Source organism: Falco rusticolus, chromosome 9 (assembly GCF_015220075.1).
Source record: "Falco rusticolus isolate bFalRus1 chromosome 9, bFalRus1.pri, whole genome shotgun sequence".
Classification (NCBI taxonomy): Eukaryota; Metazoa; Chordata; class Aves; order Falconiformes; family Falconidae; genus Falco; species Falco rusticolus.
Genome location: NC_051195.1, coordinates 36379105 through 36404623, shown reverse-complemented (window position 1 = coordinate 36404623; position 25519 = coordinate 36379105). Strand labels below are relative to the sequence as shown.

Genomic DNA, 25519 nt, shown 5'->3' with positions numbered 1-25519 from the left:
AGGTCTAGCTTAGCTAATGGAGATCTGTGGGCAAGACCAAGTGCGTTTTTATTTTTATTTTTTCAGTTATGACTTAAATCTGTTGAAACATACGCTTGTTGTGGAAATTAAAATGCCAACGATTAAAATTGTATGATTAACTCACTTTTAGAAATTAAAATGCTATCAGAAGGAATACTAAGTGAATTTGAATACCTTTCCACAAAAGCATTAAGATGTATATTCTAATGAGAATAAAACCAGGTTATTATAGACACAGCTAGCAGCTATGCTTGAAGTTGTCTTACATTTTGCATTAAAAAAAATCCTCTGTTCAGTGACTTTGAACTTTGCCAAAATATTAGCTTATTCCTGGGAAAACCACAGTATGCCATAACCTGTTTTTTTTATAGCCTCACCTTGGTAAATTTGGTTGCATTAATTTAAAAAATCTTCCCAATATTTTTATTAACAGTATTTTCAGGGCTAGAAAGGAACATGGATACTTGGGCAAGTACTGTAGCAAGTAGTACAGCAAGTTCACTAAAATTCCAGCCCTGCCAGTTCTGAGGATATGTCTGTGCATCTGCGGAATTCAGCTACAGGATTAGAGGAACAGGGAGAAAATGCTTTAAAGTTTTGTTTCAGTGGTACTTCTGGAGAGCAAATTGTGGCAGAAATGCAAAATTCACTGATTAATCCGAATCACAGCTGCTGAAGATTGAATTATTTTAAATGAAAAAAAGCAGTCTCTAAATCATGTCATGATTTAATGGGACTGGGGTACAGGCATGGCCACGTAACTGGACGTAAGGAAGCGAATACATTTGGCTTGAAATGTTTAAACAGAAGTGAGGAGGGAGGGCATAGCTGTGCAATTGGTGCTCAGCTAGGTGGCTAGTGTCTTCTGCTTTTCTGTGCAAGGTCACTTCAGTACCTGCAGCCTTTGCTTTTGCCTCTCTGTAATTGCAGCAGAGTTGCTTGTTATCTGGAGTGGTTTTGAGACCCTTTGAAGGCTTTCTGTGTTTTCTTTCTGTGCGCAACCATGCCAGTCCTCACAACACACATGCGCATACGCATATGGTTCATAAGAGAAAAGTCTTGAAGATTTTTAGTCACTTAATCAAAAGCAGATGTTCACGGTCGTTCTCTTCCCTTCCCTTTTAAAATTTATGAGTGAACGTGGTGCTCAAGAAACCAGCAGTAATATCAGTTGCTTAAGGTTGGCATCACACGAACGGAAGCTCCCTGTAATGCATAGTGCTCAAGGCCTCATGCAGCCTGGTGTTCAAGCAAGCTTGCCTGATCCTTCCTTCCAGCTGCAGAACCAGAGGACAGCACCCCTGGTCCTGCTGCCCGAGTGTGGAGGCAGTGGTGTGACCTTGTTTTCTTAATCCCTTCCACCTACTGACAGCTCAGAGCTGGGTGCCTCATGCGGCTGACCGATGGGCTGAGCATCCCTACCGAGCTCTCTCCCTGCCACTCTGCTTTCAGCTTGGGAGGCTCCCCTTTTTCTCAGCAGAGAGTGCGAAGGAGAACTGGCCTGCGAGGATCAGCAGTCGTGCACGCCTGCCCAGCAGCGAGCAGCACGTTGCAGCGGCGCTGTGGCGGCAGTTACGTGCCAGGGCACACCTGGAGGCCAGGGATGCAGGGCAGAAGCACGGTGGCTGCAGTGGTATGGTGCCTCTTTTCAGGGCTCATTAGCGCAATGCAGGACTGTGCCGTTCTGGCTGAGCTGCTTTTAGCTCCCTAGTAGCCATGGCTGACAGCTGCTCAGGAGTGTTTGCATCACACTCCAGTGCACCACGTAGCCCGGTCTAATAGGGGAGGTAGGTACTTCGCCTGCTGCCAAACAGAACAACTTTGTTTGCATATTCAGACACGCAAGGGCAATCACTCCAGCCTGGGGAAGTGTTGTGTGGGATCTGTAGTTCTTCAGTGGCTTACCTTTGTTTAAAATTTAAAGCGGAGGATGTCTTTTAACGGGGGTTGTAATGGCTTTGTGTTCGTGCCGCTTTTTTTTTTTTAAGATGCTGTACAGTGCACAAGAGCCAGATGCTACCTGTAACTGCTGTGTGTGGCACTGGGTTGATAGCTGTGGTGAATCATCAGGGAAATGGGTTTTAATAATAAAATCCCAAACAACTTGACTTTGGATTACATGGCTGTTCAGTTTTATAAGTATAGGGGGAAAAAAAAAGAAGAAAACTTAGGCAGCCTAAGCCATTGAGATATGAACCTAATAAAACTTATTCCGTCTATGATTTTAGTATTCTGTTTTCTTCTCTGTCCTTCTTAATGCAAAAATACTTGCTTGAGGCAAACCCATAAATAGACCATATTAGGAGAATTGCGTAATATCCCCTAAAAATAGGAAGCAAGAATCTGGGACTATAGACATTCATTTTTTCAGCTAAATGAATGACTGAACACGAAAACAAAATTGTTAGCGAGTTACTGTATGGCCGTGAAAGGTAAGTCAGTCGGTTCAGTTGTCTTGGCTGGGTGTCGCGTTTTGTGCTGTGCTCACTGGGTCACTCATTGCTTGAAATGTTTGAAGATCTCTGTGCCTGGTCCTTGTAAGCTGTTTGATCAGTTTGGTGTTTCTGATAGGATCTTCTTTTTCTAAAACCTTTCAGATTGCTGTTACGCTGTTTTTGTGCCATATCATCCCAGCCATATAAGTGGAGTGAGAGATGGAGCTAATTAGGTCTCATCTTTATTAACTTGAGGATCTGGGAATGGTCCAGCAATAATTTATACAGCACAGGTCACCTTTCCTTCTTCCCATGCTCTTTTCTGCTCCTTTGGGGGGGATTACTCCCAGCTCTTCTCCCCTCCAGTCAAAATTTCTTACAATCTAAAGACTTAACAGGTTGGAGGGAGGAGGTTTTCCTCTCTCCATATCAGACTTTATTAACTCTTAGGCCTGTTTCTCAGATTCCTGAAGTGGTTTCTGCTGCTAAGTGTGTTTCCATCTGCAGCTGCCCAGAGGCCCAGGCACCTGCAGCGTCTGTTAGACTGGAGCTAATTGGATCCATCATTACTCAGTGACCTGGGGAAGAGACGCTGTTCCCAGCCCACCCTGCCCTGTCCGGGAGAGCACCTGGGCAGTGCTCCCTCGGTGCTGGCTGGAGAGCTGTAAAGCTGGCTTTAGCAGAACAGGGACCTGCGCTTGTCCCAGCTCCTCTTCCCTGAAGATTCCCCCAGACTGCCCCTGGGGTGAAGAAGACTTCTTTTCAACCCCCTTTCCTCCTGAGGGAGTGAGTGGAAATGATCTCAGGAGACTCACCATCCCTTTTTCCCTTTTCTGACTAGAAAACAAACCTCCCAGCTTTAAAGTTGTTCTCTATTTCTTGTTTCTGATGCTGAAGCACTCAAGCCCAGCAAGAATCTGTTAATGTTGAGGGATAAGGGGACTTTTTAAATGCTGTGCGTGTTCCCTTGCGAAGGCCAGGGCTTTGTGAAGGGAGGCTGGGTACCTCTGTCGCTGGCGGTGCTGCCCCCTGAGCAGCTGTTTGCTGGCTGGGGATGGGGCCGCACTCCTGGTTTCTGATGCTGGAACTGGCAAACCAGAGGGTGGCCCAGCCCGAAGGCGGGCAGGGCGTCCCGCGGTGCTCAGGGCTGCCTGGGGTCCAGCACCCTGCCCAGCTGGGGCGAAGTGGTGGGGGGAAAGCTAGACAAGACCCCTGTAAGAGAATGGGGACAAACTGGGATTTTAGGACAGGTACAAAGCTGTGGGGGACAGGAGCTTAGGGCTGGGAAGTGATAGGATCTGAAGGGACTGGCCGATAAACTCTTCATGGCACTGCGCTGCAGCTGGTAAAATGCTGCGTGTGTTTCTCCAGTGCATATTTGGGCACGAGGGGATAACTGGATTGCTTTATTGAATGTCCCTCAGCAGAAAAACTTACGATTTGATTCTTACTGTGCTGGATGTTATCTACATAGCTTTTGAGACTAGTGCCAGCAGTGTCTTGGTAATGCTCGTTTCTAGAAGATACTTTCTTCCCTCGACAAAGTGGGATGGCAGAACTGTAGTGCTTTTGTGAATAACGATGACCAATGATTTCATGCCCCAAGCTTGTACCTTGAGGGATGATTCAGCAGAGGGAAACAAACAAGCAAACAAACCAACCAACAAAAAGCAGAAAAAAATATCTGATTTTGTTACAGGATTGTGCAAAGCTGATTGTTTTTATAGCTTAAATAGCTTTGCACCCTGGTATAGTATGGGTTTCAAAATTACTCTGTGCTGAATTGGATCCTCATTTTAGTGGCCTGTGTCTCTGACCTGCACTTTGCTTATCTTCCCTGTTGAAAGTAATTTATAGTCCAGTGTGGCGTAGTACTACTGTGCTAGTAAGAAAATACTATTGACAATTGTGATAGATGCACCGACCACTTAGTGAGCATGGGAGAGTTAAATTGATTGCATTTTTACAGTCTGTATGTTTCTCTGCTTATTGTTTGTGTCCTGCTGTTGGAAAAACAGGTTAGTTGCATAGTAAATCTCTTTAATCAACACAAGAGAAGAACAAAAAGAACAAGCACCCTCATTTGTTACAGCTACTTCAGAAGCATGGGCATTTGAAGGATGTATTCTGGGAGATCTGTCCCTCTTCAGAAAGACTTGTTAACATGGGCATAACTAACCAGGCATCTCAGGAGGGGACAAAGGCATGCTGATTAAAATTAGCTGAAAAAACAACCCACATAGCAGTTATCTATCGTAACAATACTTCTGTTGTCTCTCACTGTAATGTCTAAGCAATACATTCCATAGAGCACATAAGGCCCAAAGTGTGTAGCTAAGGGCAAGGGGCTGGTTTCTGAGTTCAGATGCTCCCTCTGTGCCTGTTTACGTTCAGATCCAACACATTCACTTCCCTTAACATGCTTCTCCTCCCCTCCCGCCAATTTAAAGCTCACCTCTGTTTGGAGTCATCCCAAGTCAGACCTCTTTCTTGCTGTGAGTAACAGAGATATGCATGCTGTAGTGGATATATAAAAATACTGCTGGATGACAAGCCATAAATAATGTGTATACTGACTCCTGGTGAGATACTGCTGCAGTGTTTAATGCATTTATTAACCATGTAGTGCTATGATTTGTAGAAGCTGGATGCATAATTGCAAGATAGCATTTCTGGGAATAAATTCAGGGCTATAGTGTCTGCAAAGGATGGAGGTCAAGGGATTTGGGGGATGGGAAGCAGAGAATTACTAGGTCTGGGAGGATCTTATGATGGTTATTAAGTGCAGGGCAAGATAAGACTAGGGTAGTGAGTGTCTGAGAAAGGCCATATGGTTGAACTCGTCTAGGAGGCATTGGGATTAAAAGGAAACATGGAGGTCCACCAAGTGCTCTGGGGGAGAAATATCTCTGTAAGCAATATTCCTCTGTCCCTTTCAGACAACCACTAGCTCCTCCGCTGGTCCTGATTTGCCTTTCTTATCTAGAAAAGAAGTAAATAAAATCTTGCTTCTGATCATGAGAATTTTTTCTTTTCTGGACATTGGTGTTTCTCTACCAGCCTTGGACTAAGTTCAACACTTTAGTCTAATACTAAAAGCTACAGGTTGTGAAGACCAAAACAAGTCTTTTGCATCTAACTGATAGGATACTGAAGCTCCTCAGGAGATGCACGAATACGATTATCTCTAAATATTATCTGTCGCTTGTGCTATGACAGTGCTAAGATTCTCTGTAAAATCAGGTGTTCATTTTTACAGAATAGAAGAGCTTAAGTGAGTGCAAGGTTGTTGGCAGTATGGGGGCAGCTTTGTCAGAGTAGCCCACATTACTGGGTTATAGCTCCCTGCGAAGCTGGGGTGAGTGTCACCCTGTCTTACATAACTTTGTTTTACAGTCAGAGGCATGTCACAGCTGACTATACAAGTCATTAGCAAATTCTATTTTACCTCAGTAGACAAGAACTCATACCTCTTTCCATATGTTTAACCAGTTATTTTAAGCTGGTTTTCTTTCACTGTTTTTTTAATTATTGTTTTTATGAGCCCAGCCCTGCTTGTTTTTTGTTTAATGATAGAATTCCCATAGATCATTGTGTCACCAGATAAGATCTTTATATATTAAAATTCAAAAAAATATAAGTTTGAATACAGACTTACGAGCCGTTTGTGAGTGCTATTTTACTCCTGTGTCATTAGGTACTTCTAGCACATTTGAAGGTACCTTCTTGCTTGTATGTTAGGCATGTAGGATGCCTGAGATGGGAGCTGGCAGTGAATCTTTTGCATCTTGCATAACGAGCAACTCTTATTTCCCAAATCTGTTGATGGTGTAGATATTCCCTGTCAGAATGGTCTGCAGCTGTACGTGATGGGCAGTCATTTATATTGGTTTGGGTTTTTTAGGATAATGGGAGATGTTGTAAAGTAAATATCCGATGGCTGAGGATAATCTTCATAATTCAAATGCATGACTCCCTGTCTTGGGTGTATTTCCACCAAGGCCATCAGCATAAACTCCAAGCCCTGATTTTTTACCTCTGATAAGGTGTTTACTCGCTAGCACAAATACAGCAGTTCTGCTAAAAGTGGAGCCGTTTCTGCCCAAGAACAGGGCAGGAAGAGTTTTCCCTTTAGATTGTAATTAAAGGGCATACGCTTTCTGTAGCACTCTCTTCAACATGTAGGTTGTTTCAGGTTTTTTTCCATTACTTGTGATTTAGTGATGCACTGTTGTAGCCCATGCCAGCATTTCTGTTATAGCCCATTTTTACAGGTTTATAACTCAACAGTAAAAATGTACTCTTCCAATTTGAAACTTGGCATACAATGTTTCATCTCATACTCAAAATAATAGTTTTTTCTTTCCCTTTGCCTTCACCTCACCAAAAGAGGTTGTGTTTTTGCTGTATTTTTAAATGGAAAATATTGTCCTTTCTGTTTTGATAAGAGAAAAGCCTGCCTGATTATTAAAATTACCTTTCAATTCTAAGAAAGGAGGACTTCATAATAGAGAATGCATGTGAGTAAGTGTTGTTGATGTTAGAATGACTACAATAAGTATATGGATACACAGAAGCATTACCTTCCAAATGAAAGCTAGGGAGTATTGATCAAAATGATGGAAAAGCTTTTTTTATGTTGATTTTGTTTCTAGGTGTTGATTGTACTCTTAAAATAGTGTTCTCTAAGGTAAATATGTTTTAGCTGCTGCACTCTATTGTTTATCAGGCTGAATGAAGTAAAGAAGACTTTACTGCATACAGACAAAATAATGATATTTTCCTCTTTTCTCATTTGAGAAACACAGTATAGAAAGAACATAAATTCTAACTTTGGTGTTGAGACCAACTACCAAGCGTAGACTTGTAGTTTGCACAGTGTTATGAATCCAAAGCAGGCGTAAGCAGCAAAGCACAGTGTTTCCAATAGACAGATGCTTCTGTGGACTGGGAAGTTTAGCACTGAATGACAAACTAAGAAAACGAAGCTTGTATAATCGTTACAGCACTGTCAAGATCTGAACCTCTGAATCTGAAGCCTCACATTCCAATTCAATGTACTACGGGTGTTTAGGACATAAGAAAGTCAGGACTGAAATCCAGTTTCTCCTTCTTTACCCATCTCCTTGGAGGCAGCTGTTTAGGAGTTGAAATCTACCCAGCTGCCCCTAAAAGAAGTTTCCTGACCCCTGTGAATACCACCAACACTGCAAGCATGCTTCACTGTGTTGCTTCTTGCTGTAGCAGATTTACTTCCAGGCATTTCTTTTTCCATTTAGGTAGCTTAATTTATGCTTACCATGACCACTTTAATAGGACTAATTAGAAGAAAGGGTATATAAGAGAGAGATTTCACGGAGGGGGGGTTATTAATGAATTGAGCTATTATTTTGTTGTATATTTGAAAACTACCAACATATATACGGTGTGCGTTCTTACTATAGCTAAGCTGTCTTTCTCTTAAATCCCAGCTGGTTTAGTTTTTCAGTTATCTCTAGTATATCTGTTTATAAATATAAAAGTGTCATGAAAAGCAGAGTGTGCTTCCCAATGACAAGTTCAGTTCTTCATTTCGATTCTAAAATCAGTAATTAGGTCGAAGACTATTTTTTATCCATAGGTAGCACCAATGGTGCTCATTTAAAATAAAATAGTCATACATGGAACTGAATTTTTTGAGGGTATGAAATCAGAATGCTCAGCACTTCCTCACATCAGCTTTAGTCCAGTCCATCTCTGCCAAAACCAGTGGGATTCTGCAGTATAAAATGAAGGCAACACAGTGAGATTCAGATCCTCATTTTTTTTCAGAAAATAAATTGCAATTCCAACAAAACTTCAGGTGGAAGTATTGGGTGGGCTCAGTGCAGCCAGTAGTTTCAGAGTATAAATCCATGTCTTCTGGTGTACAACGTGATTGTACATTTAACACTAGTAGCTCCTATAAAAGAGCGCTGCTTATTTTTCTGGAATGCACAAAGAAAGAAATCATATTGAGAATCATTGAAGTACTTAAATCAACCACAGCACCATTTATTGAAAACATCTTCAGCACCACGAGGATTGATATTGCTGTTGTAGGGAAGCAGAAAACTCACAGCCCAGTCACGTTCACTTGAGCAATGGAAATATTAAACACCTTGTGATGCTAGCCAGAATACACACTATTGCTTTCATTTCGTGTGATGCTGCCACCAGAAATGTTTCTTACTTGAGTCAATGTGAAGAGCACACAGTAATAGCAACAGATGCTTGCTCATCATAAGAGAGGGCTGAAGATAGAGCAGATTCGTTTTTTTGGTTTTGATCATTTGAAATGTTCCTGCATTTAATAATACTCCATGTAAAATAATCATTGAACGCAATATAAGCAAACAGCTCAATTTGACTTGCAGGTATATATGTTAAAAGACATTAAATGTTCTTTTTGTAACTTTCTAGAAGAGACTGTGGCAGCCATGCAGTATATTAACATTATATTTTCATAATAATACTTGGAGAAATTGCAAAAATAATCAAGGGTAAAATACTGCTGTGTTGTATGTTTTCCTAAAAGGGAGGCATACGATATATTTTTTTCTTACGATGCAGTGGTATTATGGTAATTATTAACTGTCATGTTTCATGTCTTCTCATGAAGATCCAGCACCATTTTTAAGGGGCCACACAACATAACATGTTCTCTGCAGTTAATGCACTCATAATTGTAATTACTAAGTACCCTTAGCTGACTGTGTGAAGTTTTGCTGTAAATTCAGATAGAATGTGAATGTTATTGAAAAACACAGAGTTACATTTGGAGAGTTTATTTGCTAATCATGTGCAAGTCACTGTCAAAATTATAGGAGTGTGACAACCCATGTGAATTTATCTCATTGTTTTGTGCTGCTGTATGTGTAAATTGTATAGGGAATAAATTTTGCATTTGTTCATAGGCACAGAAGAAGCGGAAATCCAATGAATCTGTAGATACAGAGCTCTGTCTTAATGAGGTAAGAGTGTGGATCCTGTATATTTCACAGGGCAGGTGTGTCCCCATAATACAAAATATTCAAAGTTTGTCAAGATTATAATGAGTTTACCCAACACTAAAGTTTTGTTGGTATTGTTATGTTTGGATACCATAATGTAGTAAAGAATGATCTTAGAAATTCAAAGCTGGGCTCAAAGTGGCCTCTGATGACTTTATATTTTAATAGCTGGGTGGTGCATGTTTAGGCAGATGGTAATTACCATTGCAGCTAACAAGTATACTTAGTTAATAAGCTACAGGAACACAAGATAATATGACTTTTAGCAAATATACAGAATCATACTGGACATCATTCTGTGGCTAACAAAAATGAAAAATTTAGGGCATGATGTTCACATCAGGAGATGTGATGCTCATACTTCAGGAGACAGACTGACAGCCCCAGGAGACCTGAACCTCCAGTGTGGTTTGAGTAGTTTGCTCAGCCTGACCTCCAAGGCCCCCTCTCAGAGGTGAACATTACATCAGTTTCCGTGTCTGTCAGTCCACATCCTTTGCACTGAGTCTCTCAGGAAGCTTAATAATTACTGACGTACATAAATTAATTTTTACAATGTGGAAGCATATGACCTAGGCATTGGAGCAAGACCAGCTGTACAGGCATAAGCCACCACAGAAAGATGTGACCATATCTCTCGGGGTTGTCCTTCACCTGTCCAGATTTGCTCAGTTCTTCTAAATGATGACAGTTCTATAGCCCGTTCCTAATTCTTTAGGTTCTCTGGGGAAATCCCTGTAGATACTAGAATGAAGCCTAATAACATGTGAGGGAAAAGTGCAGTGATGTTAACAGATCTGTGGACATGTTGTGCGGGCTAAAAGACCTTACACGAAGGCTTTATAACTATACCTTTACCGTAAGAACTACTGGTCCATTTTATCCCATACTCTGCCTACGATGTTTCCAAAAAGCAAATGCACAGGGTTGAGTATAAGAAAGCATATTGTGATCGTTCCCCCAATGCCTCCACCACTTCTAACAGTTCGCATCTCAAGGCCTTCCAGTTAGCCAGTCCTAGCAGGGATGTCCAAGAGAGTGAATAGCATGGAGTTTTATCCATGAATGCCTCCCTGGCTCTGTAGATTCTGTGGAAACTGATGCTCTGTGCTCGTTCTTTGTATCTGGTTGTCTGGGTACTTCCAGTTCCATGGCCCATTGCCTCTCCAGGATGGGGGAGGCTTGTCCCGTCTGTAGAAGCTGCATCCTTGGGGATTTTCAAATCCTGAGTGGACAGGTTTTGAGCAACTTTGCATGCAGTAGGTTGGATTTAATGACCTTCAGAGTCTAAATTGTTCTACTTCTGTGATTATGCCTGTTAGGTTTTTTTCTTTTTACTGAGGCTGATAGCAATGAGAAATATTCCTGCTGCACTTCTTCCTTAAATGGTTTGCTATAATTTGCCCATCTGTACTTGCACATACATACTGGTTAATTATTGGTAGCAAAGAAGACAAGGAATGTAAATAATGCAGCAATTAAGGGAAAAAGGTGTGGAAAGGAAATTTTCATAATTTTTTTTTTTTAAAAAAAACCTCTTTGTTTTTTCTGATCCCATGGATTAGAATTTATTTATTGTTATCCAGAAGTAACTTGCTGTCAAACAACGTTGTTCAGTTGACAGTAGCGAAGTTGCAGTTTCTCTGTGGGTCCTGCATTTGCTTTTTAAAATAAACTTGCATGATTGCCAGTAAACACAGATTGCTAAAAAAAATGTCTTACTTTAAAAAGGTAGGTTTTACACATGGAACCATTGCTAAAGCAGGGATTTTTTTTTTATGCTTACATCTGTTTGTTTTAATTGTGCTGAACTGGTGTTTTTATCCTTTGCACTGGCTTTAAAATACTGTCATTTGGACGTATGGGGTTTTTTTGGCCTTTTGTATCTTTCCATCTGTGACGGTGATATATAGGTAACTGGAGGGTGGGACACAAACAAAAGATGAATTTCAAGAAGTAGATTTAAATATTTTGCAATGGAAATGTGTAATGGTGACCAAGGGAAGTATTGTGTCTTGCAGAATGCTATTGGGAAAGACAACGCAGCAGGAGTCTCCACCAGTCACATATCTTCGGAGAATTCACCTGCTGTTCCTACAAGCTTCTATCTAAGCACACCGCTCACTCTGATGACACTTGCACTCTCACTCTGTTTGTTCCTAAGCTCATCAGTCGTCTTGTAGCTGCATTGCAAAAGGACGTGTTAAAAAAAAAAAAAAAAAAAATCTGTTTCCTGTCCTCTGTTGTTTATCTGGAATTCCAGATCTGGGAGCTAAGCTGAGGCACTCCTGCTAGAACAGTTTCAGTCAGCTGGATTTTTTTTTTTTTCTCTCTCTAAAAAAGCTTCTTGTGATATTTAGAGGCTTTGTGAAATACTTGGTGCAGTGCTACATTCCAAACCCAAAAGGCTTTTGGGCATGCAGTGTTTTAAAGAGACAGTGTGTAAATTTGCCTGTAAAGCGACCTGGTTGGATTATTTTAATAATAATTATTTTAATTCTGGCTTTTACCAGAGAAGGAGGATGGCAGTTTTCTTAAGATCCTGTTTATCTCATTGAATGGTTTTGGTTTTCAAATTGATTGAACTTCAGGCTATCAAGGATGCCAGGTGTTTGTCTAATGGTGAATGTTCTCCCAGAGAGTGGACTTTATGAAACTTCTTCACTTGATAAATTGCTACTGATGTTAAACTCTTTCAGTGTATTAGCATTTTCCTCTTTAAATGTTTACGTACTGTAAGTGATTCTGCGTTCCCCGCTGAGAAGCCATTATAATTCACGTACAGGTGTAATGTACGTCTTTCAGTTATATTCTCATAAAAATAGAGTGTGGCATAGAACTTTCTAACAGTACATTTATCTCTTAATTATAATCATCTAGCCTTAACAAGGGTGGAGATTCTTTAAATTAACAAGAAGCAGCCATTGTGAAAGCTTGATAAAGATCTATTTCTTTAAATTTGAGGATAAACGGTAGAAACAAATTTTGCTACAGGGTTTCAGCTGTACAGTCAATGGTCGTCTATGCTTCCATTGTGGTAATATAGTCCAGTTATGATACTGTTTGTTTAATAAACAAATGACATACAATTTATTTGCTCTACTAAACCAGCATTATCTGTTTATACGTAGCTGATAATGTCAGCTCAAAAAAGTACAGGAACTTCATGCCTTACTTCTCTTATCACAACATTGTAGAGGGAAAAGACGTAGTAGAATATCATTTAAACTGTGTTTTATTTCTAAGACTGCTAAAATCAACACAAAAGGATGGTTGATCCAATTACAAGGCAGTGTCATGCACACTCACCCCTCTGACAGGCTTTTCGCACCCTGGCAGTTCCTACTGCAGACCTTGGCATCACTGACATGATGAACTGTTTGCAAGACCAGTTCCATAAATTGTTTTAATGGTTTGGATGGCAATATTGCCGGTATATATGATTTGATCGCTTTGGTTTTCATTCAGTGGCATTGACAGCCTGTGCTGGCTCACGGTGATTTTCTGTGGTATCTAGAAGGAATTCTGTAAAGCTGTAAATGTCATCACATGGGCAGCATTTCTCCTAAGGGCTGTCTTTATACCTTACTGTGATGGCTTGTTGACTGTTACAAGCAGTTTTGTCTAAATTATCAACAGTAATCACTTTTTGTTTCTATTGAAAGTAGAAGATAACTTCACCAAGCAAGGAGTTCATCATGTTGAATTTACAGATTTGCATGGAGACTTACACAATGATGCCCCGTCCTGCTCTGAAATGTCCAGATCAGTTATTTGCAATTCAACTATAAAGTATGAATAGCTGTTTTATAACCTGCAGTGAAGCTTGGGAGTGTGCAAAATTCACGTCTTACTAAGAGATCATTAAACCTATTGACAAGTTCATCTTTTGCTTTTTTTCTTAGCTAATAATAAACACTTTCATAAATTCTGAAATTCATTTATGTACCCTTGATTATGGTCGCATAATACGGGTTTCAAAGCACTGTGTACGTGGTAGAATTCTACGATGCTCTGTGCCACTGGACATAACAAATTAAACAATATTACTCTTTAATTCTGTGCTGATAAGAAACTGCAAATTACTTTCAAAGGCAACAGGGCTGCTTTTGGAGAAGAAATACATGGCACATCATTACCAGCAAAGCCCATGTGGTTCTTGTTGCTCTTCCTGTAGAAGCTAATCAAATTATTGAAATCTTGGGACAACAGAAAAAAGATTACGAGATTCATGATTTAAAAAAATAAATAAAATTCTTTTATGTCAAAAGGAGTTGATAGTATAACTTACTGAAATACTAATGAACATAGCATTATAATTCAAAAGTCTGACATTATCCATTAAAAATATTTTCAAAACAAATTCATAAGCATCACAATTATTAATTCCATCTTTGATCCACAAAACTTTCTTTAAAATATCATTTGTATTCAACACATTAAACATTTTAAGCAGTATTGGGAATTTTAATAACCTCCCAGTATATAGTGCATACTTTTTGAAGATTTTTTTACATTTGGTTTGATGACAGAATCTCTGTTACATTTAATACCAATTATTAGAGCTTTGACACAGTGTGATCCGGAATAAAAGCTATTGATCACTGATACTGTAAACAACAACCTAATTAGGTTCTGATTACAAAAGAAATTGCTGGTTATCTGATTCATTGAGAGCTACCATTGGAGATACAGTTATGTGCATAGTAGAAGAAATGGCATTTAATACAGCTAGCCATGTTACCACAAAAAACCCAGAGCACTCAAGCTTTTTTCCCTCTGTAAATTAAAAGCATACTGAATTCTTAATTAAAAAAATAAATTGCTTATTAAACAGGCAAGAGGGAAAACACCTTAAGAGTCTGACACTGAATGAGGTTTTACAGTCATCACCGTGCAAATACTGGAGGATTTTTAGAAGTTGGATCTGGTGTGGGCAATGTCAATGTACCATGGTGACCTTGTCAATGCAGTCATTTGCTACAGTACTGAAGTATGCAAATTGTTTAATTTTTTTCCCCCTTTCAGTCACTAAAATGCCATGTGTTGAGTGCTCAATGAAGACGCTTAGGCTGGGCTTTACATATTCCTTTAATACATTAATTTTATCAGTGTAACAATAATAATGTGGGAACTGTCCAAATACAGGCTAGGATGTACATACAGATGATATACTGTTTAAATTGTAAATTTAACCGATTCATTTGTGTGTAAATTAAATCATGGGCTACTGTAAACATATACTAATATGTTTTTTCATTTAATATAATGGAACAGACATTGTTATTAGTATTATTAGGAGTGCGTGTACTCTGCCATCTTAAATAACCCGATCATTATGTTTCTGTTTCTTCTTAAAAGTAGTGCACATAAAGATAAAAATCAGACTGAACTGACATTTATGGCTAAGATTTTGCAGTATTGAACACATACGTTAATTCCACAAGCTAGTCCAATGAAAGAGGCGCTGAAGGTGAACCTTTCAGATACTAGTGAAGATAGTAGCAATTGGGGCTGTCCATGGCCATGGGGCGGGAGAGCCAGTGCAGGCAGTGACGCCTGCCAGCGGGCAGCAATCCTACGGGAATACCGCCTGCACAGTGGTTTGGTCTGTGATGAGGAGTGCAGCCCTCATTTCACTGACTTGTCTCCCTGAGGTCCCGGCTGCCTCATGAGAACGGGCAGGGAGGTACCAAGCACGGAGCAGGAGCCGTCCATCTATCCTCACTGCGTACTGGCATCTTTCCATTGAACACCTTTGTTCCCACTGTGTCATTAGGAAGAATAAGGAGGAACAGGAATTCTTAATCATTTCAAAGCATTGTGTAGATAGACTCTGTCTGAAGACCTATTCCTAGCTTTTTAAAAAAATGAAATTAAGGCCTTCTAAGACCCAACCCTTTGAATAGGAAGCTATTCACAATCTAAGGCTTCTTGCAGTTTGAATCAGTAGACTGAAAACGTGAAAGTATACGCCTTTTCTAAGCCTGTGCAATTGGGCTGGAGGTGAAGAAAACAGAGAAGGAATCACCTTGAAATCTCAGTCTAATTTTAATTTTTGATTGTTGGCTTAATCATGACGATATTTCCATGGAGGAGAGATGGTGATAAACCAGTGAAAGAGAAGAGCAAAACTCGGAAACAGCTCCCTGAAGGGACATACATCATGTGTATGTCAAGTGACAGGAGTGTCTCATACTTAGCTTGCAATAAAAGAGCTGGGTTCTGCTAGAAGAGCAGCTCCTTCAGAGCAAGCAGTAAAAGATGGAAGAACAAACAGTCATTTGTACAGCAATTACAACTTACTTTCATAAAATCCAGTTGCTTGTCTTCAGCACCAAGGTGGATCTACCTCACTGAAAAATGTACATTCACTGATGGAACTTCTGCATCAAAACTATTCTCAGCTAAACAGGCCTCCGAGGCTGTTGTACACCCGTAAGGTTAGTCAGATTCTACCTGATGTCGCTGACATCAAATAGAAATATATTTGCTTCTGATGAACTCGGTAGAGAAAGTAATCCAGTGACTTGTTAAATATGTCTCATCTTTAAATATTTGCTTTTTCTTACCAGCTCAGTTCCTCCTATGACATTTCAATTTATTGGCTCTTTCAGTTTCTCCTTTAACTTTGGAAGGTCATTTTCTCCATATTCTACGGTAATCCACTTTATAGATTCGACTCAGTGTTGTTTTTTGTTGGCTAGGTTTTTTTTAATTACAGCCTTTGCTTCTGTGAAAATAAAAAAAAAATGTGATCAGGAATATATCTTTACTGAATGACCAACACTTTCACAGGGAGAGGAAATTGCAAGTTCATATTTTATCTATTTAGCACTGGTTTCAATAGAACAAGCTAGAACACGGTCTTGCTATTCCCCAGGTGGAATTTAAAGTTTAGTTTGGAATTGAATAAAGATTAAAAAGTTTTAAACTGTCACAATCTTTTAGAAATATTTAAATACTTCCAATGTATTTTGCAGTTAGAATTTCAAATAGATAAAAGTCTCACCAGACAGTATTTTTTTTTCAAGAGTAAGAAGTTTCATTGGGAAATTTTGATGGGTCCATTTTTCAGGTAAAATCAGGGTGGGTGATGAGTTCCTGTTTTTATCTCTGTGTTATCTTGACTTTCATACACCCTTCCTTGTTCCATGTTCTCTTCAGCTGAATACGTTTGCCTTCAGGGGACAGTTATGCTTAATAGGCACGTATTAGCTATGGTCACCTCAATAGTCAGAAGCCAAGTCCTGCAACTCCTACTTAGATGCTTTTATCATTCATAAAAGCCAGAGCAACAAATTCAGGATGTGTCCTGAAGATTATCTGAAGTTTGAAAGAGCACAGAGTCAACCAATTTCTCAGCAGCATTTCTTATTGATACAGATTGTGGTATTATAAATTGTTATTATCTAGACTACTAACTAAAGTTCTCTGAGCGAATTTAACCAGAGCAGCTGCAGTTTCTGCTGTCTCACCTTTGCCAGGTGCCAAGAGCTGAACGTTGCCACGCACGCACTTACTGCTGATTGCTGCCTACGTTACGGCAGCCACACCTGATCTCACTGCAACAAGGGTTCCCCTTTTAGTTTCTATTTCCCCCTGCTTTTATTGATTCCAGCACATTTTAGTTCTTTTGCACTTCTTTTTAATCTGTCAAAAGAAGAATTTCCTAGAATCCAAGAGAAAATGAGTCATAGATTCAAGGGCAATTTTTTTCAAATTCCTCCTGCCAAAATACTGCAAATAATTGACGTCTCACAGATTTCTGTCTTCCAAAGCATGGAATACCCCCTGCCCAGCACTTTCAATCCTTATGAAACTGAACAAGAGTTTTGGGGATTCAGGTTCCAGTAAATGAGGCCATGTTTGTTTTCAGGCTTCTTCAAGCCACTCACTCTACGAATTGATGTTATGGATAAACATAAGTAATTAGAGATGGTGACATGGCGTTAGACCACTCCCCATGTTGGCTAGCTCATGTCAAGCAGTTTTTCAGCGTTGGTACCAGTGATACAGAGTTCCTCATGACTCCTTCAGCTGAACATTGCTTTGACAGTAAGAGACAACATTCAAAGTCCTGCTGTTGTAAGTGCAAAAATGTTACGTCTTCTATTGGCTAATTTTTGTCTGAAATACAGCCCACACTCCACCGTTTCCTGAGTTCATTTGCTTGAACTACTTGGGAGAACCAAAGAGCTGGAAGTGGTTGGCTGATGCCATCCAGTTCTTGGTATCTGTCTCAGTAACCCAAGTCCATCTCAGGTCAATAATCTCAGTCCATATTTACTGGCCAGTTGCATGATAATGGTACTACAGTGGGCACTAACAGGCAGCAGCATTCTTCTGGCTGACCACAGATGCACCGGTTAGCGAGGTGTGTTGGCACGAGCTGGTCTGTGTCATACCTAGCCTTTGTGTCTGCTTATCACCCAAGCCTGTCTAGCCAGCGCACAGTTCACTTAGACCACGCTAGTAAACCTTTCCAGAGCTACAAGCCGAGAGGTAAGTCGTGCCAGGCTTGCTAGCTCCAGCTCTTCAGTTGCTCCGCGCAGAATGTGATTTTCACCACTGCACTTGCCCTTTGGTCAAAGCTTAAAAGGTACTGAAGCTGAACCCCATAGACTTACTGAACCTTACTGAGATGTAAACTCCTTCAAGCACAGAAGACAGCAAATCTGAAACTCTGGAGTAATTTTCAAAATAAAATTAAACCATCGCGGTCTTCTCCTGATAATGTTTATGGAGCAGGATGTATATGACCGAAGGAAGCTTTTATCAAAAACATGAGAAAGACTGCAGATGCAAAAATTACTGTTTAGGGAACCACCATTTACCACATTATTATTTAGTGGGAGATACTGCAGAGAGTACACTGCTGAAAAATAGAAATGTATGTATGTCCCACTAAGTAGAAGACAGAGAATCAAACTTTTTTTTTCTTCTTTGACTTTGTGAATTGGCCAATGGAAACTGTTCCCCTTTTGAGAGGTGAGGCAATTCTCTTAGGGGTATGCTAACCAAAATGCAGCTGATGGGAACACAGGCTCTCCTTCCCACAGCCCCAAACCTGATTATTAGTAATGATATCCTCTGCATACTTCGGGGTGGGACAAAGGCTTTAACCCTTAAGTAAAAGTCAATTCAGAAAGAGTGTTTGTAAGGCTTGTTGGAGGTGGAGCAAAGCCCCACAGTGGCTTGTGTCTGGCAGTCGGGAGTGTGCAACCCAGACTGAGCCCGAGTCACACACCGCTTGTAAAGAAAAGCACGTGGAAGTGAAAATTGAAAGCAAAAAATACGGTCTTTAGTTTCGTATTGCCTCCTCTCTGGGAGGGTCACAGTGGAAGTGAGGCATAAAAATCAACTTGTTACCTCTTCCGAGTATCCTCCACTGTTACTGGATGAAAAAGAAAACTAAAACCAAAAGGCAGGCAGGGGAAGAAATTGCTTCAAAGCACTGCAGCCCATGGGAAACTTAACTGGTGGCAATTATTAATCTCCTTGTTCTCCCCTCCTCAAATTATTGCTATTGAGTTTGCATAACAGGGTTTGTACAATGTGTTGTGTAGCATTACTCAATGCTGAAATAATTAGCTGCAATTAGTACCACTCATGCTGAGAAGGTGTATGTGTCTTTCACTTGAGGGTATGTCTACGTTTGCACTTTTTGTGTAAAGTGCAAGTTGACAAGAGCTGCAGCGAAGAGGCAATAGAAGAGGAAGGCTCAGATAAAAGTAATTTTTGTTACATTGCAATGATAACAGGATTTATTGAGGGTAGGCAGAAAGGATGCAGAGAAAGATAACAGGTAGCATTTGGACCCAGGAAGACTGGCATTCACTGTGAACTGAGGTTATCCAATGTTAGTATTTTCCTGCCTTTTTTTTTTTTTCCTTCTCTTTTTCCAAAACTATCTGTCTAGAACATGCTTCCATTTTATGGAGGAAATTCTTATACTGTTACCTTCTTGTATAAATTCTATGTTGTCTTATGGATTTCTGTACATCTCACTGCAGGTTATTATGTGTCAGGTCTTCAGTCATAATGGCTGGTAATTTGTTGTAAAAAAATAAAAAAACGCTGTTCACTTGTTCCTGTTGACTGACTTAGACATTGCTCTGAGGACATTGCTCTTTGGACCATCCACACTTTGGAAGTCAAATCATGATGTTTGGCATTTTCTGTTAGCATAATCCTCCTGCATTAGTAATGTACATATCCAGAAAACAATTCCTCTCAATAAACATTATTCTCTTTTTTTATTAAAAAGCATGTTTTTGTGAGAAAAATTTCCTGGTTGGTTGGTCTGTTTTGATTTATACCAAAAAAAAAAAAAAAAAGAAGCTTAACTGCAAAAAAAAGGAAAACAAGCTTATTAAAGGTTGATCTCATTGTTCCCTGTTGTTTTACAGTCCACTATGATCTAAGAAAATAAGAAATAAAGCTTTTCCCTTTAAATATCTGTGCATTTGCTTGCTCCCTAGTCTTTTTGTGTTAGTGAATGTGGCCTGCAAAATTACAATGAGCAGGGAATATCAGATGGAAACGATGGAAAAATGGGCACAAGAGTGGCCAGCTGGCCCTATTCATAGTTGTTCACTCTCTGGCACGCAAACACGCCTCCACACCCATCCCACCCCTTCATCCTGCCAGGCCAGAAAGAAAGGGCTTGCTCCTGTTTTCGCATAATGGGAGCAAAAGGGCTGCGAAGGCTTTGAAGACAAAAGGGTCTGTGGGGGGCTGTTTTAGGAACTGCAGAGTGTGCTGGAGGGGGAAAGGGAAGGTGGAAAAACAAGCTTTCACGATGCACTTGCTCGTGTCGATGACTGGAAACTAGGAAAATTATTTCAGCATTTACTCATATTCAAACTGAGACTTAACAAATGAGTATATTATAGGCAAAGAGCAGTCACACTCAGCCATGGAAAACCTGCTGCACAACAAGGGCAGGCCAGAGCCGCCCGCCATTTTAAGACCAGACAGTTTCAGTTGCTGTTGTCGCAGAGAGGGGAAGCAAAGTCTAGGGGAGGATGCAAGAAGGACAGATGGGAGTGCAGGAAATGCACATAACCCAAGACGAAAGGGCTGCTCTTTTACGGCTGAAAATACTTTCCCAACTAACACAGCAGCCGGTCACCATCCTACATGTTCACTGTCGTGTTTCGGCAGCTCCAGAAGGGGCTACACTTGCATGGGGTGATGCCAGAAGGTGATGTTTAGGTGTCCCAGCATCGTCTGCTGCTCAGATCGTCTGGTTTTTTGGAGGTAGGATCTGTATGGGACTGTACAACAGCTCAGCTTGGCTTCCTGGGCTAGCTGTTGAGGTTGCTTGGATTTGGGAATCATGCTTGCTATTAGGGTCCTGCACATGAAGTGCTGCAGGTGCTTCAGCTTCTGCAGTGCCATCACCCAAATGTTTAACTATTTCAAAGGCACAGAGTTGGGGAATGTGATGCACAAAAGCAATCAAAATCTGACAGTGCGAGTTAGCATTAGGCTTTCCTTCTACCTGCTTTCCCTCTTTCTCTGTGCTGCCACGAGGAGAGCAGGGAGGGAGGGAAGCAGTGAAACCTCCATCCAAGAGGTACAGCTCCATGACAAACTCCCTGAGCAGCAGCCTCTCCAGAGACAGATGAAGCCAAGCCATGTTTGATACCACTGAGCAACCAGCTATACATGACCAGATGGGTTCTTTAGTGTCTGTCATCGGCTAGTTTGATTTTTAGGTTTTGTTTTGTTGATTTTTTTTTTTAACTTTTAATTGTGGCTATTTACAGGTAGGGTCCCTTTGACAATTGCCCTCTGGGTTGAGAGGTGACGGCAACAGGGCTACTTTTTACTGGACAAAGGCCAACTAGGTAAGTAAGTACCACAGGTCTGCCTAGAAGGTGCACAGACATAAGCCATTGTGCCACATTGCCCTTCTTCCACACGTATCTATTATGCCATTAAGACAAAATGATGCCTCGTAGCATCAATCTGTTGTCGTGACAGAGAGGACCAGTGTCCTCGTGAAGAAATCGTGTTCTCTCTCCCCTGTCCTGGGATGCTAGGTGTTACACAAACAGCACCCATCACACCAGGCAATTTGACTTTTGGTAGGAATGTTAGGAAAGCCTAGTGATGCCCAGGTAAGTGAGGTTATCTACTTTTGATGACATTTATAGAATCATTTCAGTTAAATGGGTTGAGTTATGCAGAGACATTTGAAGTGACACCCTGGTAAGCAGATGAAGAAAGAGGTTTGACGTCTTCAAAGTAGGCAACATGATGGGGGAAAACTGGCCAGCTACCCATTAGGAGTTTTGTTAGAGAGGCAGTTTCAGTGTGCCATTAAAGCAGTAGGGATCTCAGCTGTCTAGGACTTGGATTTTGACATATAGTCTTAACATTTTCCAAGCCTGTTCCGACGGCTCTCCAAACCACTCTGCCCAAGCAATTGGCCAGCCCTGACACTCGCGCAGCTCCTCTGTGCTGGCAATAAACCCCGTCTGTGTTATTGCCTGCTTCATGCTGAATTCTCCTTCACCGTCAGAGACAGGAGTACGATTTCCTGAAACAATTTTTTGGTAACAATAAACTCAATTGTTTTGGTGATACACATGTCTTTTTTGGCCCCAAATACAAATTACACCCTCTAATTCTGCGTCACCATTTTTTTTTTTTAATCTATATTAATTACAGAAAACTGCAGAGCAACAGCCAGGAGCCAGCCAAAATAAGGACTGGGAAATGTTGCTCCGAAGTAATTGTGCAGACGGGGTTTTTTGGTTTGTTTTTTTTTGTTTTGTTTTTGTTTATTTTCTTTTTTCCAAAGAGGATGCTAGAAAATACGTTGTTTTGAGGTAGAAAGCATAATTTACAGAGTCTTTAATAAAAAACACATTATGTTTTGCAGCATGATAAAATAAAGACTGGTAGTCAATTGCTTTGGAAGGACCTGGCATTCAATCCTCTGAATTGCTATTGTATATATATTTTTAAAAGAAGGAACAACATTCCACCAACATCCTCAGTGAGGTTAGCTAAACAGATGGTATGTATCTCTGGGTTTGCAAGTGTGCCACATCCCTCTTGCTTTCAAAAGAGACATTAATGCAAAAATTGTAAAGAGAGGCAGTTGCAAAATTGTCTCACAAAGTACACACAGATATACAAGCATAAAACCAAAAATTAAAAAAGAAATCGACATTCAGCCATCCACTGGCTTCATTCTGGGTTGGAGAGGCCTTAAAGGTAGCATTAACGTGGCTGAGCAGTGATATTTGCCTGTTTGTCAGAGGTCAGAATCTGGTGGCTATAAATACAGTTTTAGCTTGTATTTGTCTGCAAAACAATATTTGTCAATACCACAGTGCTGTTTTGAGCAGATCAATGGCTGCACATAACTCACTGCCTGAGGGATTTATCATTAATACAAATGTAGGTAGGCTAAATATTGAGTGACGTTATTAGAAAGGGACTGTCCTTCACTCTGTGACTTTGACTGATGTCAAATGAAATTAAAGCTCACGAACACATAGCCAGGATTCTGCTCATACCTGCAGAAAAACTGTCCCTCCCTCTCGGCTCGTCATGGGAGTTAAACATTTAATAATCTAAGGAAGATTATTCAAACTGAGTTTGGGAGAGCTAGCAACCTGAGCTGGCACAGAGAAAGAAGTTTGCTTTCTTGGGTGAAAGGCTGAGTCATCTCCATTCAACCTCTGCAGTGGGATGGGATCAGACCAATTTGTTAGGGGCTCCAAAACCTTAATTCTCCTTAAAATGTAGCACATGAAGCTGTGGTATATTTAAAAACTAGTGTCCCAGTGACTGTTTTAAAGTAACGTCTCATTTCATAAGAAGAAAGAAGCACATGTGAAAAAAAAAATAATGTGAAAAAAAAAAAAATAAAAATTTACTGCTGAAGCATGAGCCTTTTCCACTTACAACCTGTTACCCATGTTACCTCAGACATTTTCACCCTTGCACGTTGGGGTCTACACTGATGTTACCTTGCCACATTATTGTGACCTGTGGTTGGGCACAAGACCTTTCGGTGCAGTCCGATGCCTGCTGTGCCGCAAATGCCACCACTTGCTACAGCCCCAGTGGGCATCAGAAGCAGCCAGATGCGAAGCTAAGGAAGATGCTTTCCAGGCACACAGCTGGCTGTAGAAACAGTCATCCTGTCAGGTCAGTGGTGCCCAAGTATCTGATATGTGATTAGGCAACTGACTGGTGAGCTGTACCGTGTTATTCCCTTGAATAATATTTAACCTGAGCTCATAAAAGAAATCCTGTTGACAAAAAAGAGATAAATAGCTACATATAATGCCCCTTGGTTGCTAGCACATTAAGTATTGCTGTGACATTTCCTCCTGAAGTGAGCATATATATGCATGTTTACATAAACTTTTTTCTTTTAACCAATTTTTATAATAAATGAGTCAATCTTGTGCTTATTTGAAATGTAGCAGTGAGATCTTTAAAAATGCTACTCAGTATAGCAAAGCAATGTTTTCCTGCTGAAAAATTACAAAATTTTGGTGTGGGGGGGTATCTTCTGATTGCAAACTATCTATACTTGACAATAACTTTCAGCACGCAGTGACATTAATTTCACTTGGCTTCGTGTCTTAAGGTCAGAATCATTAATCAGCACTTCTATCATTAGCTCAGTTTCCTTTTCTATTAAGCGATTATGATCACTTACTATTAATGAGTCATGAAGTTTTAATAAATTTTTGCTAGTGTGAAATTGCTAAACAGTAATTATGGCATATACTGTATGGATGGCTTGTTCCACAATGTACCTTTTGCTTAATGTTGGCTAGAAACATCTACAAAAAACAACAGAAAATAATTAACTAGTTACAGCTGAGGATGTGGAATGGCCTTTTCAACCACATTTATAGTCAATAAAAAGACAAAGCAGGTCTTTTTTTTTTTTTTTTTTTTTTTCGGTCATTGCTGGAATTATTGCATTTCTGGACCTTGTGACTTCTGCAGTTCTTTATATGAAATGGCACTACCAAGGCTGCTTAGTAAACAGGAGATGAAAGAAAATATCATATTTTTTAAGAGCTATTGTTTTAACTTCTGTTATATTTCTACTGTTCTGGCATTGAAACAACAAGGTTAAAAAACAAAAGCCAGACTCTTTCTGCTAATACAGAAGAGAAATAACACAGCAAATCGCATTGCCAAAAAGTAATGTCTGAATACTGGCTTGGCTTTCCTGCAGCTTGCCATTACTCACAGACACATCTAAACAACCAGTGCCAGATGCTTGTTTAGAGCTTGGCTGAGGTTTTTATTGGTTAACTGGCTTTTTTAAACACTCATCAACCAGGAGCTGGATTAACAATGGCTGATGAACTGGAAGGTAGCTTTGAACAACGGAACATATCAAGAGCGTATATCAAAGAGACCAAAGGAGGTTGCAGTGATAATGGTTCTTGTACTAACTGCCCCCTGTTCCCAATTTTCTGGTTTACTGACATCGGTGAAATTTTCTGAGAAGGCTGTATCTGCTACAGCCACTGCAAATGTACTCCTAAATGTTCTGAAGCCAAATTTTCTGGACCACCCAAGTGGAGGAATAGAGTCAACTGGGGCAGACCGGCTTCATTGGATGCTATTACTGTGACATTGCACCCATCTCAACAGCAGTCAGGTACTTAAGTATGTAAGATTAAATCCTTTTCAGTGTTTGTCACAATATTGACAGGAACATGCATGGAATGGGAGTTGTGTTGCCTGTTTTGAAAGCCCCAGTGGGACGGTGGGAAGCCGTCTGGGTCAGTACTGTCATTTTTCAGTAAGTCTCATCAAACTGGTGCTGAAAAATTGAAAATGGTTCTAAGAGCCAAAAGAATAATGCTGAGAGTCTGTGAAAAGCATGGCTAACAGTACATCTCTAACAGTGCAATCTCATCACAAAACTACTGTGTGTTGTCTTGAACACTGACTGCAAGTACCTAACAAGGATTAGAAATTAGAAGATAAATGGGAAGTTTTCCATCCCATAGTCAAAGCTTTAACAAG

General features: G+C 40.3%; 1 protein-coding gene and 1 long non-coding RNA gene across 3 annotated transcripts in view; one reads left to right on the top strand and one right to left on the bottom strand.

The window, feature by feature from the left end:
* GFRA1 (GDNF family receptor alpha 1) overlaps positions 1-13423 on the top strand; it is a 143178-nt gene extending 129755 nt beyond the window's left edge. Inside the window, exons 8-9 of the mRNA XM_037399035.1 lie at positions 9392-9448; positions 11509-13423. Of these exons, the coding sequence (XP_037254932.1) occupies positions 9392-9448; positions 11509-11670 (219 nt within the window). The 3' untranslated portion in view covers positions 11671-13423. The remainder of the gene's footprint in view (positions 1-9391; positions 9449-11508) is intronic.
* A 2712-nt stretch (positions 13424-16135) lies between these two features.
* The window catches only part of LOC119153116, a 35945-nt gene continuing 26561 nt past the window's right edge, over positions 16136-25519 (bottom strand). For both annotated transcript variants that reach the window (XR_005106042.1, XR_005106041.1), the window contains exon 3: positions 16136-16220. This is a non-coding gene — a long non-coding RNA (uncharacterized LOC119153116). The remainder of the gene's footprint in view (positions 16221-25519) is intronic.